Source organism: Pristiophorus japonicus, chromosome 19 (assembly GCF_044704955.1).
Source record: "Pristiophorus japonicus isolate sPriJap1 chromosome 19, sPriJap1.hap1, whole genome shotgun sequence".
Classification (NCBI taxonomy): Eukaryota; Metazoa; Chordata; class Chondrichthyes; family Pristiophoridae; genus Pristiophorus; species Pristiophorus japonicus.
In genome coordinates this window covers 1,197,758-1,216,362 of record NC_091995.1, presented here as the reverse complement: position 1 = coordinate 1,216,362, position 18,605 = coordinate 1,197,758, and the positions used below count along the sequence as shown (strand labels likewise).

Here is an 18,605-nt window from a genome sequence, read left to right as displayed (position 1 = left end):
AAGGCCATTGCGATAGCACAGGCGTTTATGTCCACCAGTGATAACACCAAACAAATCTCTCAGCACACAAGTGCTAGCAATGTTCATAAATTAACTGTAACTGTGTTTGCGATCAGAAATGTACAGGGCAGAAACCACGAGTCTGCAACTGCCAGCATGCCTCAGGTGACCCAGATGACTCAGAGTCCCCAACAAAGGATGAATGCAAGGCAATTCACACCTTGTTGGCATTGTGGAGGCTTCCATTCAGCCTATTCATGCCGCTTCAAAGGGTATGTTTGCAAGAGCTGTGGAACAATGGCGCACCTCCAACGAGCTTGCAAACGAGCTGCAAGCTCTGCAAAACCGGCTAACCACCACGTGGCAGAGGAAGATCAGTCCATGGTGCATCTAGGCAATTTCCAGCCTCAGAGAGAGGAGGCAGATGCTGAAGTACACGGGGTGCACACATTTTCGACAAAATGTCCACCTATAATGCTAAACATAAAATTGAATGGCTTACCCGTAGCCATGGAGCTGGACACTGGTGCTAGCCAATCCATCATGAGTAAAAAGATGTTTGAGAGACTGTGGTGCAACAAGGCATTCAGACCAGCCCTGAGCCCCATCCACACGAAACTGAGAACGTACACCAAAGAGCTTATCACTGTCCTGGGCAGCGCTATGGTCAAGGTCACCTACGAGGGCACGGTGCATGGACTGCCACTCTGAATTGTCCTGGGCGATGGCCCCACACTGCTTGGAAGGATCTGGCTGGGTAAAATCTGCTGGAACTGGGATGACATCCGAGCGCTATCACATGTCGATGAGGCCTCATGTACCCAGGTTCTGAACAAATTTCCTTCCCTTTTTGAGCCAGGCATTAGAAACTTTTCCGGGGCGAAGGTGCGGATCCACATGGTCCCAGAGGCACGACCCATTCACCACAAGGCGCGAGCGGTACCTCACATGATGAGGGAGAGAGTTGAAATCGAGCTGGACAGGCTGCAACGCGAGGGCATCATCTCCCCAGTGGAATTCAACGAGTGGGCCAGCCCAACTGTTCCAGCACTCAAAAGTGATGGCACGGTCAGTATTTGTGGCGATTATAAAGTAACTATTAATCGTTTCTCGCTACAGGACCAATACCCGCTACCTAAGGCAGACGACCTATTTGCGACGCTGACAGGAGGCAAGACATTCACCAAGCTCGACCTGACTTCAGCTTACATGATGCAAGAGCTGGAGGAGTCTTCGAAGGGCCTCACCTGCATCAACACGCACAAGGGACTGTTCATCTACAACAGATGCCCGTTTGGAATTCGGTCGGCTGCAGCGATCTTCCAGAGAAACATGGAGAGCCTACTCAAGTCGGCACCACACACGATGGTCTTTCAGGACAACATATTGGTCACGGGTCGGGACACCGCCGAGCACCTACAAAACCTGGAGGAGATCCTCCAGCGACTGGATCGCGTAGGGCTGCGGCTGAAGAGGTCGAAATGCGTCTTCATGGCAACAGAAGTGGAGTTTTTGCGGAGAAAGATCGGGGCGGTCGGCATTCGGCCCACAGACACCAAGACAGAGGCTATCAGGAACGCGCCCAGGCCACAGAACGTCACGGAGCTGCGGTCATTCCTGGGACTCCTCAACTATTTTGGTAACTTCCTACCGGGGTTAAACACCTTTGTAGAGCCCCTACATGTGTTATTGCGCAAAAGTGAGAACTGGGTATGGGGAAAAAAACAAGTAATTGCTTTTGAGAAAGCCAGAAACATTTTATGCTCCAACAAGCTGCTTGCATTGTATAACCCGTGTAAAAGACTTGTGCTCGCATGTGACGTTCGCATGTGACGTGTCGTCGTACGGAATCGGGTGTGTATTACAAAAGCTAATGTTGCGGGGAAGTTGCAACCTTTCGCCTATGCTTCCAAGAGCTTGTCTCTAAGGCTGAGAGGGCCTACAGCATGATTGAGAAAGAGGTATTAGCGTGTGTGTTCGGGGTAAAGAAAATGCCCTCAATGGCCTCAAATTTGAGCTGGAAACCGATCACAAGCCCCTCATTCCCTGTTCGCTGAAAACAAGGGGATAAATACTAATGCCTCAGCCCGCATACAAAGGTGGGCACTCGCGCTATCAGCGTACAACTATACCATCCGCCACAGAGCCCACCAAGGGGGTGGAAATGGTGCAGCCTGTAAACTTGTTAATGGTGGCGCAGCTCGCAGACTTGTTGATGGAAGCGTTTGAAAATGATAAATCACCTGTCACGGCCTGCCAGATTAGGACTTGGACCAGCCAAGATCCTCTGCTGTCCCTAGTAAAAAACTGTGTACTGCATGGGAGCTGGGCCAGCATCCCCGTTGAAATGCAAGAGCTAATCAAGCCGTTCCAGCGACGAAAGGACGAGCTGACTGTTGTGGGGTAACCACGTAGTGCTACCAAAAAAGGGCAGGGAGATGTTCATCTCGGATCTCCACAGCACACACCCTGGTATAGTAATAATGAAAGCAAAAGCCAGATCCCACATGTGGTGGCCGGGTATCGACTCTGACTTAGAGTCCTGTGTACAGCAATGCAGCGTATGTGCTCAGTTGAGCAACGCGTCCAGAGAGGCACCACTAAGTTTGTGGTCCTGGCCCTCCAGATCATGGACGAGGATCCATGTCGACTATGCGGGCCCGTTTCTCGGTAAAATGTTCTTGGTGGGAGTGGATGCTTTTTCAAAATGGATTGAATGTGAAATAATGTCGGGAAGCACAGCCACCACCACCATTGAAAGCCTGAGGGCCATGTTTGCCACCCACGGCCTGCCTGACATACTGATCAGTGACAACGGGCCATGTTTCACCAGTGCCGAATTTAAAGAATTCATGACCTGCAATGGGATCAAACATGTCACCTCAGCCCCGTTTAAACCAGCCTCCAAAGGGCAGGCAGAGCGGGCAGTACAAACCATCAAACAGAGCCTTAAACGAGTCACAGAAGGCTCACTCCAAACCCGCCTGTCCCGAGTACTGCTCAGCTACCGCACGAGACCTCACTTGCTCACAGGGATGCCCCCGGCTGAGCTACTCATGAAAAGGACACTTAAAACCAGACTCTTGCTGGTTCACCCCAACCTGTATGATCAGGTAGAGAGCAGGCGGCAGCAACAAAACGTAAATGATGGTCGCACCACTGTGTCACGGGAAATTGATCTGAATGACCCTGTGTATGTGCTAAACTATGGTCATGGTCCCAAGTGGATCGCGGGCACGGTGATAGCTAAAGAAGGGAGTAGGGTGTTTGTAGTCAAACTAGACAATGGACAAATTTGCAGAGAGCACCTGGACCAAACGAGGCTACGGTTCACAGACTGCCCTGAACAACCCACAGCAGACACCACCTTTTTCGAGCCCACAACACACACCCAAAGGATCAACGACACCACCTCGGACCAGGAAATCAAACCCATCACGCCCAACAGCCCAGCAAGGCCAGGCTCACCCAGCAGCCCTGCAGGGCCAACAACACGCCAGCCCAGTGAGGGCACAGCCAACGCACCAGAACAAACATTTGTACCGAGGCGGTCCACCAGGGAAAGAAAGGCTCCCGACCGCCTCACCTTGTAAATAGTTTTCACTTTGACTTTGGTGGGGGCAGTGATGTTGTGTATCTGTAAAGCATGCACTCCCATGTTCCGCCACCAGGGAGCGCATCCCCTGAAGTCCCAAGGGATCCCAGCATCCCTTGGGAACACTGTATATAAGCCGGCCCCTAAGGCCTGTTCCTCACTCTGGAGTGTCTTATTTAAGCCTGGGTCACTGTTACTTTAACCTCCCTGTGTGCAGTCTCATCTGTGTTTGGAACACAATAGTCACCTCTTCAAAAAATTAAATGAGGGTGGTCAAACAAGACTTTCCCTTTTGAAATCCATTATTATATTTTTTGTTTCTCGGGGGCCGATTTTGGTCAAGGCCTCCGCACGGCCAAGTGCCGCCCAAGGTGCTGCCGATGTACCGGACGGTATTTTCGGTGGAGTTTTCATCCCTAAGGTCCCTCGAAGGTCGGCAGGCAGCAACTGGACAACATATACCGCCATTCTGGGCGGCAGTGGGCGGGAGGCCTCATTCACGGCGGGCAGTGGCATTTGCCACCCAAGTGCCGCCGAGGATGGAATCGGGCCCACGGAGGGTTGACGACCTGAAAAATAAACGAAGACTTTCAAGGGGACCTCATCCAGGCAAGTCACTGTGGGAAAAACAAATAAAAAATGTCCACTTATCTTTTTTCCACGATCTTCCTTCTTACCGTCGGGGACAGACCTGCCTCCAGCCAGTGGCCCTTCCCCAGTTCTGCTGCCGACTCACACGCCCGCCGGAATCTGCCATCTCAGTGGGCACTAGTCCACTTACGCCCCACTCGGCCATCCGCTAACGTCGGCAGGCGCTTTCCGGCGGCTCTCCCCTCCCGCACGCTCCAGGCCACGTCGAAAGGGAGCACCGCACTGTCGGAGGGGCAGTACTGAGGGAGCGCCGCACTGTCAGAGGGGCAGTGCTGAGGGAGAGCCGCACTGTCAGAGGGGCAGTGCTGAGGGAGAGCCGCACTGTCGGAGGGGCAGTACTGAGGGAGAGCCGCACTGTTGGAGGGGCAGTGCTGAGGGAGAGCCGCACTGTCGGAGGGGCAGTGCTGAGGGAGAGCCGCACTGTCGGAGGGGCAGTACTGAGGGAGCACCGCACTGTCAGAGGGGCCGTGCTGAGGGAGAGCCGCACTGTCGGAGGGGCTGTACTGAGGGAGAGCCGCACTGTCGGAGAGGCAGTACTGAGGGAGAGCCGCACTGTTGGAGGGGCAGTACTGAGGGAGTGTCGGAGGGGCAGTACTGAGGGAGCACCGCACTGTCGGAGGGGCAGTACTGAGGGAGCCCTGTACTGTTGGAGGGGCAGTACTGAGGGAGCGCCGCACTGTCGGAGGGGCAGTACTGAGGGAGCGCCGCACTGTCGGAGGGGCAGTACTGAGGGTGCGCCGCACTGTCGGAGGGGCAGTACTGAGGGAGCGCCGCACTGTCGGAGGGGCAGTACTGAGGGAGTGCTGCACTGTTGGAGCTGCCGTCTTTCGAATGAGACATTAAACCGAGGCCCCGTCTGCTCTCTGAGGTGGAAGTAAAAGATCCCAGGGCACTATTGTGAAGAAGAGCAGGGGAGTTATCCCAGGTGTCCTGGACACTATTTGTCCATCAATCAACAAAACAAAAGCAGATTATCTGGTCATTATCACATTGCTGTACGTGGGAGCTTGCTGTACACAAACTGGCTGCCGCCTTTCCCACATTACAAAAGTGACTACATTTCAAAAGTATTTCATTGGCTGTGACGTGCTTTGATACGTCCGGTGGTCATGAAAGGTGCTATATAAATGCAAGTCTTTCTTACTATCAATCACTGGGGGAGGGGGAGAAGGTGTGACCTCACTCACTGGGGGAAGGGGAGGGTGTGACCTCACTCACTGGGGGAGGGTGTGACCTCACTCACTGGGGGAGGGGGAGGGTGTGACCTCACTTACTGGGGGAGGAGTCAGGTGTCTGAAAGTGCTTCAATATTTTGACGTCACAATGATTATATGCACATGTGTTTTGCATTAATAGTGCGTGTGTGCAACTGTTAAACTACAGGCTGATAAAATATTTCAGTGCTACGGTACGCCTCCCACATTTACTGTTCTGGCAACCTTGCTGTGCTAACACTCCGTGAACCTCCGGATTGGGTTTAGAAAATATGGTCGCCCTAGTGTGAGGACCTTCCTACACAACATGGACATCGTCTCCCTCCTTCAATAAATGTGCAGAATGTATCAGCCAGTGGCTGTTAGTACTACAGGGATGTTTGCATGACCAGGCCCGTGTCCTAACTCACACCTAGTCCCGCTCACCCATCACCCCCTGTGCTCACTGCCCCCGTGTCCTAACTCGCACCGAGTCCTGCTCACCCATCACCCCCTGTGCTCACTGACCCCGTGTCCTAACTCGCACCGAGTCCCACTCACCCATCACCCCCTGTGCTCGCTGACCTACATTGGCTCCCGGTTAAACAACGCCTCGATTTCAAAATTCTCATCCTTGTTTAAAAATCCCTCCTTGGCCTTCGCACCTCCCTATCTCTGTAATCTCCTCCAGCCCCACAACCCCCCGAGATGTCTGCGCTCCTCTAATTCTGCCCTCCTGACCATCCCTGATTATAATCGCTCCACCATCGGTGGCCGTGCCTTCAGCTGCCTGGGCCCCAAGCTCTGGAACTCCCTCCCTAAGCCTCTCCACCTCACTTTCCTCCTTCAAGACGCTCGTTAAAACCTCCCTCTTTGACCAAGCTCCTGCGATAATTTCTCCTTATGTGGCTCAGTGTCATTTTTTTTTCTTTTACCATGGCTGTGAAGCACCTTGGGACGTTTTACTACATTAAAGGCGCTACATAAATACATGTTGTTGTAGTTGTTGTTGTTGAACAGATGGATTTCGATACATGTTGATTTAGAATGATACTTGCAACTTTTTTCATCTGTTTAATATTTAACCACTTTCAATTTTTATGCAATTTAATAAAATCATTTCCAAGAAAATCTCCTTGCAGTCTGATTTCTATAAATAGGGAGCCATGATAATTGTAGCATAACAAGGCCACTCGGCCCACCACACACGCTGGCTGGTTCTGATCACATTTCCCTGACCTTCCCTATACCCTTTGATAGTCTTCATTTTCAAACCCTTCTCCAATTCTCTGTTCCAACGGTGTGACCTGTGGCTCAGTGGGTGGGACTCTAGCTTCCGAGTCCACTTCCGAGGAACTTGAGCACATCAATCTCGGCTGACACTCCAGTGCAGTGCTGAGGGAGTGCCGCACTGTCGGAGGGGCAGGGCTGAGGGAGCACCGCACTGTCGGAGGGGCAGTACTGAGGGAGCGCCGCACTGTCGGAGGGGCAGTACTGAGGGAGTGCCGCACTGTCGGAGGGGCAGTGCTGAGGGAGTGCTGCACTGTCAGAAGGGCAGTACTGTGGGAGCGCCGCACTGTCAGAGGGGCAGTACTGAGGGAGCGCCGCACTGTCAGAGGGGCAGTACTGAGGGAGTGTCGCAGTGTCGGAGGGGCAGTACTGAGAAAGCGCTGCTCTGTCGGAGGTACCGTCTTTCGGATGAAACATTAAACCGAGGCCCTCTCGGGTGGATGTAAAAGATCCCAGGGCACTATTCCGAAGAAGAGCAGGGGAGTTATCCCCAGTGTCCTGGGGCCAATATTTATCCCTCAAGCAACATAACAAAAAAACAGATGATCTGGGTCAGTATCACACTGCTGTTTGTGGGAGCTTGCTGTGCGCAAAGTGGCTGCCGCGTTTCCCACATTACAACAGTGACTCCAAAAGTACTTGATTGGCTGCAAAGCGCTTTGCGACATCCGATGGTTGTGAAAGGCGCTATATAAATCCAAGTCTTTCTTTCTTGGTGGGGGGAATCAAGGGATAATGGGGAAAGTAGAGTTGAGGTGGCAGATCAGCCATGGTCTTATTGAATGGTGGTGCAGGTTCAAGGGGCCGAATGGCCTGCTCCTGTTGTGGTGAAAGGGCAGATAATGGGGGAATTCTGCTGTAAAGTCCCTAGCAGCGGTTTAGGACAAGCTCACTTGCTGCAAAGAGGGAGGAGCGAATTCCGCTGCCGGCTGAAACGGGAGCCTTGGCCCGCACCTGGAGCACGGCAAGATACCAGGGCCCAGGCAAAGAGCGAGGGGCCGCTTGTGTCAGTGGGTGGGAGGTGCGGGTAAGCCGGAGCCCCGGGGTAACCCTCTGTCCCTCTGTCTCTCCCCTCCCCGCCTCTCACTTGGTACAGGGTGATTCCAGGAAACACAAACGAAAGTGAAAGGGACAAGGTTGAGTTCAGCAGCGACTACAGGCTCCAAGCAGCGCTGGTCCGAGGGAGATTCTTGTAACAATTGACCCTGCAGGACGCGTTTGTTGCCGGTGATGGGGGAAATCAGCACCATATACAAGCTGTCGACCCTGGTCGCACTCTGCTCCCTCCCAGGTAAGCACCTCTCGCCTCCTTTCAGCCCCGCACAGCTGCAAGTGTCTGCTTTAACTTTTACCCTGCGAGCACCGCAAGGAACAGGAGGAGGCCATTCGGCCCCTCTTCAGGCCAGTCGGCTGATCTCCAGCCTTTGATTCCTGCCCCTTGATACCCTCCCGGACTGCCCAGCACTCTCCCCTCTGAGTCAGAAGGTTGTGGGTTCAAGCCCCACACTCCAGGGAATCGAGCACGAAAATCTAACCGACACTTCCAGTGCAGTACTGAGGGAGCGCCGCAGTGTCGGAGGGGCAGTGCTGAGGGAGCGCCGCAGTGTCGGAGGGGCAGTGCTGAGGGAGCGCCGCAGTGTCGGAGGGGCAGTGCTGAGGGAGCGCCGCACTGTCGGAGGGGCAGTACTGAGGGAGCGCCGCACTGTCGGAGGGGCAGTACTGAGGGAGTGCCGCACTGTTGGAGAGGCAGTACTGAGGGAGTGCCGCACTGTCGAAGGGGCAGTACTGAGGGAGAGCCACACTGTCGAAGGGGCAGTACTGAGGGAGCGCCGCACTGTCGAAGGGGTAGTGCTGAGGGAGTGCTGCACTGTCGGAAGTGCCGTCTATCGGATGAGACGTTGAACCGAGGACCCGTCTGCCCTTTTGTAAAAGATCCCATGGCCCTATTTCGAAGAAGAGCAGGGGAGTTATCCCCGGTATCGTAAGAAATGGGAGCAGGAGTATGCCATATGGCCCCCCGAGCCTGTTCCACCATTTAATACGATCATGGCTGATCTGATCATAGACTCAGGTCCACTTCCCTGCCCGCTCCCCATAACCCCTTATTCCCTTATTGGTTAAGAAAACTGTCTAGCTCTTTGCTCTTGTCTTAAATTTATTCAATGTCCCAATTTCCACAACTCTCTGAGGCAGTGAATTCCACAGATTTTCAACCCTCTGAGAGAAGAAATTCCTCCTCATCTCAGTTTTAAATGGGCGGCCCCTTATTCTAAGATTATGCCCCCTAGTTCTAGTCTCCCCCATCAGTGGAAACATCCTCTCTGCATCCACCTTGTCAAACCCCCTCATAATCTTATATGTCTGTGTCCTGTGGCCAATATGTATCCCTCAATCAACATAACTAAAAAAAAAAACATGATCTGGTCATTATCACATTGCTGTGTGTGGGAGCTTGCTGTGCACAAATTGGCTGCCAAGTTTCCCACATTACAACAATGGCTACACTCCAAAACGACTTAATTGGCTGTAAAGTGCTTTGCGATGTCGTGAAAGGCGCTATATAAATGCAAGTTTTTTTTTGACTGACAGTTAAGGACCAGCCAATCGGGTAAAGCTTTGTGATTGGCCCTGGGAAGGCAGGGCTTTGCACAGATGGACATGTCTGGCGACCAATGACAGGAGTGTGGGGACGGGGCTGTTGGAGGGAGTCGGTGAGAGGATGCTGCCTCCGGGAATTCATGCAGCGGGCAACCCGACTTAATACCCTGACCTGACAATTCTATCAATCACAGTTTTGAAAAAAAGCAATTGACCGCACCCCGACCCAGCATCCACAGCCTTCTGCGGGAAAGGGTTCCATATTTCAAGTAATTGGCAGGATTTAAAGTAATTGGGGGGAGGTTTAGAGGGGATTGGAGGGGACATTTGTTCACTAAGATCGTGGAGTGCAGATCCCTGAAGGTAGCAGGCCAGGTGGATAAGGTGGTTAAGAAGGCACACGGAATGCTTGCCTTTATTAGCCGAAGCATAGAATACAAAAACTTATGCTTGAATTGTATAAAACACTAGTTAGGTTACAGCTAGAGTACTGCGTGCAGGTCTGGTCACCACATTACAGGAAGGATGTGATTGCACTGGAGAGGGTGCAGAGGAGATTTACGAGGATGTTGCTGGGAGTGGAGAATCTTAGCGATGAGGAAAGATTGGATAGGCTGGGTTTGTTTCCTTGGAACAGAGGGGGCTGACGGGAAACTTCATTGAGGTGTATAAAATGATGAGGGGCCTGGATAGAAAGGATAAAAAGGGCCTTTTTCCCTTAGCAGAGGGGTCAACAACCAGGGGGCATAAATTTAAAGTAATTGGGGGAAGGTTTAGAGGGGATTTGAGGGGAACATTTGTCACCCAGAGGATGGTGGGGGTCTGGAACTCACTGCCTGATAGGGTGGTAGAGGCAGAAACCCTCACCACATTTAAAAAGTACTTGGATGTGCACCTGAAGTGCTGTAACCTACAGGGCTACGGACCGAGAGCTGGAAAGTGGGATTAGGCTGGGTAGTGCTTAGTCGGCCGGCACGGACACGATGGGTCGAAATGGCCTCCTTCTGTGCTGTAAACTTCTATGATTCTATGATTTCCACGACTCTTTGTGTGGATAAAAAGTGCTTGTTGATTTCACTCCTGAACTGTAATTTGGAGATTGTGCCCATTTGTCCTGGATTCTCCCAACATAGCAAATAGAAACTAACTACCCCATCAAATCTTTCAATCAATCATCTTGAAACACCTCAAGCAGATCAATCCATAGTGTTCTAAACACAAGCGAATACTTGCTGCCTTTTCCAAATTTATATTTGGACCCTTTAACCTATTTAACCTGTAACGCCCCTATTTAAAAAAGGAGGCAGACAAAAAGCAGGAAACTATAGACCAGTTAGCCTAACATCTGTGGTTCGGAAAATGTTGGAGTCCATTATTCAAGAAGCAGTAGCAGGACATTTGGAAAAGCAAAATTCGGTCAGGCAGAGTCAGCATGGATTTATGAAGGGGAAGTCATGTTTGACAAATTTTCTGGAATTTTTTGAGTATGTAATGAACAGGGTGGATAAAGGGAACCAGTGGATGTGGTGTATTTGGACTTCCAGAAGACATTTGACAAGGTGGCACATAAAAGGTTACTGCACAAGATAAAAGTTCACGGGGTTGGGGGTAAAATTAGCATGGATAGAGGATTGGCTAACGAACAGAAAACAGAGAGTCGGGATAAAATGTTCATTCTCGGATTGGCAATCAGTAACTAGTGGGGTGCCGCAGGGATCAGTGCTGGGACCCCAACTATTTACAATCTATATTAATGACTTGGAAGAAGGGACCGAGTGTAACGTAGCCAAGATTGCTGATGATACAAAGATGGGAGGAAAAGCAACGTGTGAGGAGGACACAGAAAATCTGAAAAAGGACATAGCTAGGCTAAGTGAGTGGGTGAAAATTTGGCAGATGGAGTATAATGTTGGAAAGACCCCCTGTAACTACTGACACGCTCCCGGGGACCCCCTGTAAATACTGACACACCTGGGGACCCCCTGTAAATACTGACACACTCCTGGGGACCCCCTGTAACTACTGACACACTCCCGGGGACCCCCTGTAAATACTGACACGCTCCCGGGGACCCCCTGTAAATACTGACACACTCCCCGGGGACCCCTTGTAAATACTGACACACTCCCGGGGACCCCGTGTAGATACTGACACACTTATGGGGATCCTCTGTAAATACTGACACACATCTGAGCCTCCTGCCTTAAGTTCTGCCAATTACTCTAATTGTACTGCACTGGGCTGTATCTATATAAGCGATGGAAATAGTCAGTTGGGTGCTTTTGGGTTACAGCAGCTGCGTTGACCAGTCGACCTCCCGTGGTGTTGCATCCACTCCCTGGGGACCCCCTGTAAATACTGACGCACTCCAGGGGACCCTGTGTAGATACTGACACACTCCCGGTGACCCCCTGTAATACTGACACACTTACGGGGATCCTCTGTAAATACTGACACACATCTGAGCCTCCTGCCTTAAGTTCTGCCAATTACTCTAATTGTACTGCACTGGGCTGTATCTATATAAGCGATGGAAATAGTCAGTTGTGTGCTTTTGGGTTACACCAGATGCGTTGACCAGTCGACCTCCCGTGGTGTTGCATCCACTCTTAAAATGAGTCCTTAGGCGACTGAACAATCCAATTTGAGAATCACAGTCCCTGTCACAGGTGGGACAGATAGTCGTTGAGGGTAAGGGAGGGTGGGACTGGTTTGCCGCACGCTCCTTTCGCTGCCTGCGCTTCATTTCTGCATGCTCTTGGCGATGAGACTCGAGGTGCTCAGCACCCTCCCGGATGCACTTCCTCCACTTAGGGCAGTCTTTGGCCAGGGACTGCCAGGTGTCAGTGGGGATGTTGCACTTTATCAAGGAGGCTTTGAGGGTGTCCCTGTAACGTTTCCTCTGCCCACCTTTGGCCTGTGTAAGTGTACGTTTCTGTAATGACACCCTCCCACCAGTGGTGGGGCTGGAGCACAGATACAGGGAGAAGGTGACAAATTTACACAGGCAGATCCCATTGTAAATGTGGCCATGGGAATTTATAATGGGAAAACCAGCAAATGGGCAGCTTTAAGATGTTGAATATATTTGTATAGATTGTAACTGGAGAACAGGACCAATCTCCTGTCACTGGCAATAGGCAGGAACCAACATAGCGATCTTTCCTGGAAATCACCAACAAGATTAGAATGATGTCCCTCTGCCCAACTCCTGTCTGAGGATGAACCAGACTGTTCGCAACCCAGGTGTCATATTTGACCCTGAAATGAGCTTCCAGCCACATATCCACAGCATAACTAAAACCGCCTATATCCACCTCCGTAACATCGCCCGTCTCCACCCGTGCCTCAGCTCATCCGCTGCTGAAGCCCTCATCTATGGCTTTTTTACCTCTAGACTTGACTATTCCAACGCACTCCTGGCTGGCCTCCTACATTCTACCCTCCGTAATCTAGAGGTGTTCCAAAACTCGGCTTCCCGTGTCCTAACTCGCACCAAGTCCTGCTCACCCATCACCCCCTGTGCTCGCCGACCTACATTGGCTCCCGGTTAAGCAACGCCTCAATTTCAAAATTCTCATCCTTGCTTACAAATCTCTCCATGGCCCTTGCCCCTCCCTATCTCTGTAATCTCCTCCAGCCCCACAAGATGTCTGCGCTCCTCTAATTCTGCCCTCCTGACCATCCCTGATTATAATCGCTCCACCATCGGTGGCCGTGCCTTCAGCTGCCTGGGCCCCAAGCTCTGGAACTCCCTCCCTAAACCTCTCCGCCTCTCTCTCTTTCCTCCAAGACGCTCCTTAAAACCTCCCTCTTTGACCAAGCTTTTGGTCACCTGCGCTAATTTCTACTTATGCGGCTCGGTGTCAAATTTTTATTGTATAATACTCCTGTGAAGCACCTTGGGTCGTTTCTCTGCGTTAAAGGCTCTATAGAAATACAAGTTGTTGTTGTGATGGCTCGGGAAGTGCCGATGTACACCAATCATTGAAAGCAAACAGGCAGGTGCAGCAAGCAGTTAGGGGCAAATGGTATGTTGGCCTTCATTGCAAAAGGATTTGAGTACAGGAGCAAGGATGTCTCACTACAGTTATACAGGGCCTTGGTGAGACCACACCTGGAGTATTGTGTGCAGTTTTGGTCTCCTTACCTAAGAAAGGATATACTTGCCACAGAGGGAGTGCAGCGAAGGTTCACCAGACTGATTCCTGGGATGGCAGGACTGTGGTATGAGGAGAGATTGGGTCGACTGGGCCTGTATTCACTAGAGTTTAGAAGAATGAGAGGGGATCTCATTGAAACGTATAAAATTCTGACGGGGTTGGACAGACTGGATGCGGGGAGGATGTTTCCCCCGGGCTGGGAAGTCTAGAACAAGGGGTCACAGTCTCAGGATACGGGGCAGGAAATTTAGGACCGAGTTGAGGAGAAATGTTTTCACTCAGAGGGTGGTGAACCTGTGGAATTCTCTACCACAGAAGGCACTGAATATATTTAAGAGGGAGATAGATAGATTTCTAGAAACAAAAGACATCAAGGGGAATGGGGAGAAAGCGGGAATATGGTGTTGAAATAGAGGATCAGCCATGATCATATTGAATGGCGGTGCAGGCTCGAAGGGCCGAATGGCCTACTCCTGCTCCTACTTTCTATGTTTGTATGTACTATGTTCGTCAGTGTCGGGGTAACGAATCAGCCCTTTCTCTACACAGTGATCAGCCTGGATAGGTTGTTGGACCTTGGCATGGTGGTGGAATGCTGGTTTGTGGAGGAAGGGGGTGCGAAGAGCTCTTTCCCCAGCTCCATTGTCCAGGAGCCGGCCTTGATGTTGCTCCGCCAAGTCGCGTACCGAAATGGGGAGGAGACAGAATTGCCCCGGGACCTGGCCCTGCCCTCGGATCCAAAGCTCAGCCTGTTTCTGGATGTTCTCGGTGAGATTTCACAGCATTTTTTTCCTTTCGTTCGTTCACAGGATGTGGGCATCGCTGGCAAGGCCGGCATTTATTGCCCCATCCCTGACTGCGCTGGAGAAGGTGGTGGTGAGCCACGCTTGCGAACCGCTGCAGTCCGTGTGGTGAAGGTGCTCCCATAACCCGTGTGCTAAATGGCTACAAAATATTTCTTATAAACCAGAGATTGAACGAAGCAATCGTTCGTGCAATGTTACAGTTTCTATCTTAAGCCTCACACGTATGTGTGCACGCACACACACACGCACTCACACATAATAACAAACACATACACAATTATACGCACTTACACACGCACACACAACACACATATACACACGCACACACACATAGTAACACACACATGCACAATTATACGCACATACACACTCACATAATAACACACAATTACACACACATACATACTCACACAATAATATCATCATCATAGGCAGTCCCTCAGAATCGAGGAATTCTTGCTTCCACTCTTAAAGTGAGTTCTCAGGTGACTGAACAGTCCAATACGAGAACCACAGTCCCTGCCACAGGTTGAGGGAAGGGGAGGGTGGGACTGGTTTGCCGCACGCTCCTTCCGCTGCCTGTGCTTGGTTTCTGCATGCTCTCGGCGACGAGACTCGAGGTGCTCAGCGCCCTCCCGAATGCACTTCCTCCACTCAGGGCAGTCTTTGGCCAGGGACTCCCAGGTGTCGGTGGGGGTGTCGCACTTTATCAGGGAGGCTTTGAGGGTGTCCCTGTAACGTTTCCTCTGCCCACCTGGGGCTCGCTTGCCGTGAAGGAGTTCCGAGTAGAGCGCTTGCTTTGGGAGTCTCATGTCGGGCATGTGAACAATGTGGCCCGCCCAGCGGAGCTGGTCGAGTGTGGTCAGTGCTTCGATGCTGGGGATGTTGGCCTGAGTGAGGACGCTAACGTTGGTGCGTCTGTCCCCCCGGGGGATTTGCAGGAGACATTGTTGGTGGTATTTCTCCAGTGATGTAACAGACAAATGATTGACAAGAATTACCCAGTTATTTCATGCAGTTTGTTTTCTTTTCTCCACCTTTTTATTTTCTGAAATAGATTACTCCAGAATCATCACACACCCCGGTTTCAAAAAGCCCCCGAATCCGTCCGAGAAGCCGCACTGTGAGATCAACAGGTACATCCCACAAGAGACGGAGGTCAACTGGGCCACGCACCTCACTGAGGACGAGAGGACCCCTGCCTACGACTCGAGCACCTGGTTTGCCAGCCACCTACGCACATTTGACCGTTTGTTCAGTGTGGCCAGCATCCATCGGGTCATCTCGGGTCCCAGTGGGCTGGAGGACAGCTCCCCACATCAAACATCAGGTACCAGCAACATCTTCATCATCGGCGGTCCCTGGAACCAGGAGGACTTGCTTCCACATGGGTTCACAGATGTTTCAATGGAGGGCCCGATATTCCAGGCCTGAACTCCAATTGAAGGGTGGAAGATGCCTGAGCCTGGATTGTTTTAACGTGTGGTGACCGTCACAAATCAGCCACCACACGGGCTTGACAGAGCTCGGCCTTTATCCAGTGGCAAGGGTTAACCAGGACGGCTGGAGACCTGCTCTGCTGCACGGACCCAGTGCACTCACATATCGCAGTATGGGCTGGGCCCGTGCTGCCCCTGGGCCCTCGCCTCTTCTGGGCCCTGTACCCTCATTCAACGCACTTCCGCCACGATCTCTCACCGCTCCTGTGCCACAAAACACTCGCTGCACCTCCACCACAATCTCTCACCGAGTCTCAGCCACTCACTTAGCCTGTCTATGTCCTTTTGCAGATTTTTTGTGTCCTCCTCACACATTGCTTTTCCTCCCATCTTTGTATCGTCAGCAAACTTGGCTACGTTACACTCGGTCCTTTCTTTCAAATCGTTAATATAGATTGTAAATAGTTGGGGTCCCAGCACTGATCCCTGCGGCACCCCACTAGTTACTGATTGTCAACCAGAGAATGACCCATTTATCCCGACGCTCTGTTTTCTGTTAGTTAGTCAATCCTCTATCCATGCTAATATATTACCCCCAATCCCGTGAACTTTTATCTTGTGCAGTAACCTTTTATGTGGCACCTTGTCAAATGCCTTCTGGAAGTCCAAATACACCACATCCACTGGTTCCCTTTTATCCACCCTGTTCGTTACATCCTCAAAGAATTCCAGAAAATTTGTCAAACATGACTTCCCCTTCATAAATCCATGCTGACTCTGCCTGACCGAATTTTGCTTTTCCAAATGTCCTGTTACTGCTTCTTTAATAATGGACTCCAACATTTTCCCAACCACAGATGTTAGGCTAACTGGTCAATAGTTTCCTGCTTTTTGTCTGCCTCCTTTTTTAAATATTGGCGTTACATTTGCAATTTTCCAATCTGCTGGGTCCTCCCCAGAATCCAGGGAATTTTGGTAAATTACAACCAATGCATCCACAATTTCTGCCGCTACTTCTCTTAAGACCCTGGGATGCAGACAAGGTGGATGCAGAGAGGATGTCTCCACTGATGGGGGAGACTAGAACTAGGGGGCATAGTCTTAGAATAAGGGGCCGCCCATTTAAAACTGAGATGAGGAGGAATTTCTTTTCTCAGAGGGTTGTAAATCTGTGGAATTCGCTGCCTCAGAGAGCTCTGGAAGCTGGGACATTGAATAAATTTAAGACAGAGATAGACAGTTTCTGAACCGATAAGGGAATAAGGGGTTATGGGGAGCGGGCAGGGAAGTGGAGCTGAGTCAATGGATTAGATCAGCCATGATGGTATTAAATGGAGGAGCAGGCTCGAGGGGCCGCATGGCCCGCTCCTGCTCCTGTTTCTTTATGTTCTTATACAAATGCAAGTCTTTCTTTCTGTGATTCCTTCTCCTGTCGCAGTTGTGCTGAATGTTTTCACCCGGACCCCGTCCATGCGCTCGAAGCTGGGGCAGGACCTGCTGCTGGATTGCAACTTTGCCATGGACAGGAAGACTGGTTTTGCGGTGGAGTGGCGCTACCAGTTCAAGGGCAGCGGGCACCTGGTGTATGCCTACAACGGGGCGCGGGACCGGGTGGATGTGGCGCAGGAGGGCACCGAGATGTTTTTCTACCAGCTCCACAGTCGCGGCAACGCCTCTCTGCTGATCCGCGACGTCGGCATGCGACACGAGGGCACCTATATCTGTACCATCTACATGCCCAACCTGCACGCCCAGCAGTCCGTGGACCTGGAGGTCTCAGGTAAACCATGTATTCATGATTTGGATGAGGGAAGCAAATGTAACATTTCCAAGTTTGCCGATGACACAAAACTAGGTGGGGTTGTGAGGAGGATGCAAAGATGCTGCAAGGCGATTTACTTAGGTTGAGTGAGTGGGCAAACACGTGGCAGATGCAGTATAACGTGGATAAATGTGAAGTTATCCACTTTGGTCGGAAAAACATAAGGACAAAGTATCATTTAGAAACATAGAAAATAGGAGCAGCATTAGGCCATTCTGGAAGGCCAATGGTCTCTTGGCCTTTATTGCAAAGGGGATGGAGTATAAAAGCAGGGAAGTCTTGCTCCAGTTATACAGGGTATTGGTGAGGCCACTGGAATACTGCGTGCAGTTTTGGTTTCCATATTTACGAAAGGATATACTTGCTTTGGAGGCAGTTCAGAGAAGGTTCACTTCGTTGATTCCGGGGATGAGGGGGTTGACTTATGAGGAAAGGTTGAGGAGGTTGGGCTTCTACTCATTGGAATTCAGAAGAACGGGAGGTGATCTTATCGAAACGTATAAGATTATGAGGGGGCTTGACAAGGTGGATGCAGAGAGGATGTTTCCACTGATGGGGGAGACTAGAACTAGGGGGCAAGATCTTAGAATAAGGGGCCGCCCATTTCAAACTGAGAAGAGGAGAAATTTCTTCTCTGAGGGTTGTAAATCTGTGGAATGCACTGCCTCAGGGAGCTGTGGAATGGGACATTGAATAGATTTAAGACAGAGATAGACAGTTTCTTAAACGATAAGGGGAGCAGGCAGGGAAGTGGAGCTGAGTCCATGATCGGATCAGCCATGGTCTTATTGAATGGCGGAGCAGGCTCGAGGGGACGAATGGCCTACTCCTGCTCCTATTTCTTATGTTCTTAGGTTCATATGTTGGCCTGTCTGTTGGCCCCATTGCCCCCTGAAGGTGTTGCCCTCTGCTGGGGTACAGTGCTGAGCGTGCTCCTTGCCTTCAGTACCTGACTCTCGCACCCATTCATCATTCACCGCCCAGGTACAGGGCATTAACTTGCTGTGGTACGGTGAGTGTATCACAGTCCGTGGATTCAGGCAGCACA

The 18,605-nt window shown here is 51.2% G+C and overlaps 1 protein-coding gene across 1 annotated transcript in view; it reads left to right on the top strand.

Annotated features, from left to right (window-relative positions):
• The first annotated feature begins 7,740 nt into the window (after positions 1-7,740).
• LOC139230325 (tapasin-like) overlaps positions 7,741-18,605 on the top strand; it is a 29,024-nt gene continuing 18,159 nt past the window's right edge. The window contains exons 1-4 of the mRNA XM_070862153.1: positions 7,741-8,020; positions 14,040-14,258; positions 15,354-15,626; positions 17,174-17,515. Coding sequence (XP_070718254.1) covers positions 7,960-8,020; positions 14,040-14,258; positions 15,354-15,626; positions 17,174-17,515 — 895 coding nt within the window. The 5' untranslated portion in view covers positions 7,741-7,959. The remainder of the gene's footprint in view (positions 8,021-14,039; positions 14,259-15,353; positions 15,627-17,173; positions 17,516-18,605) is intronic.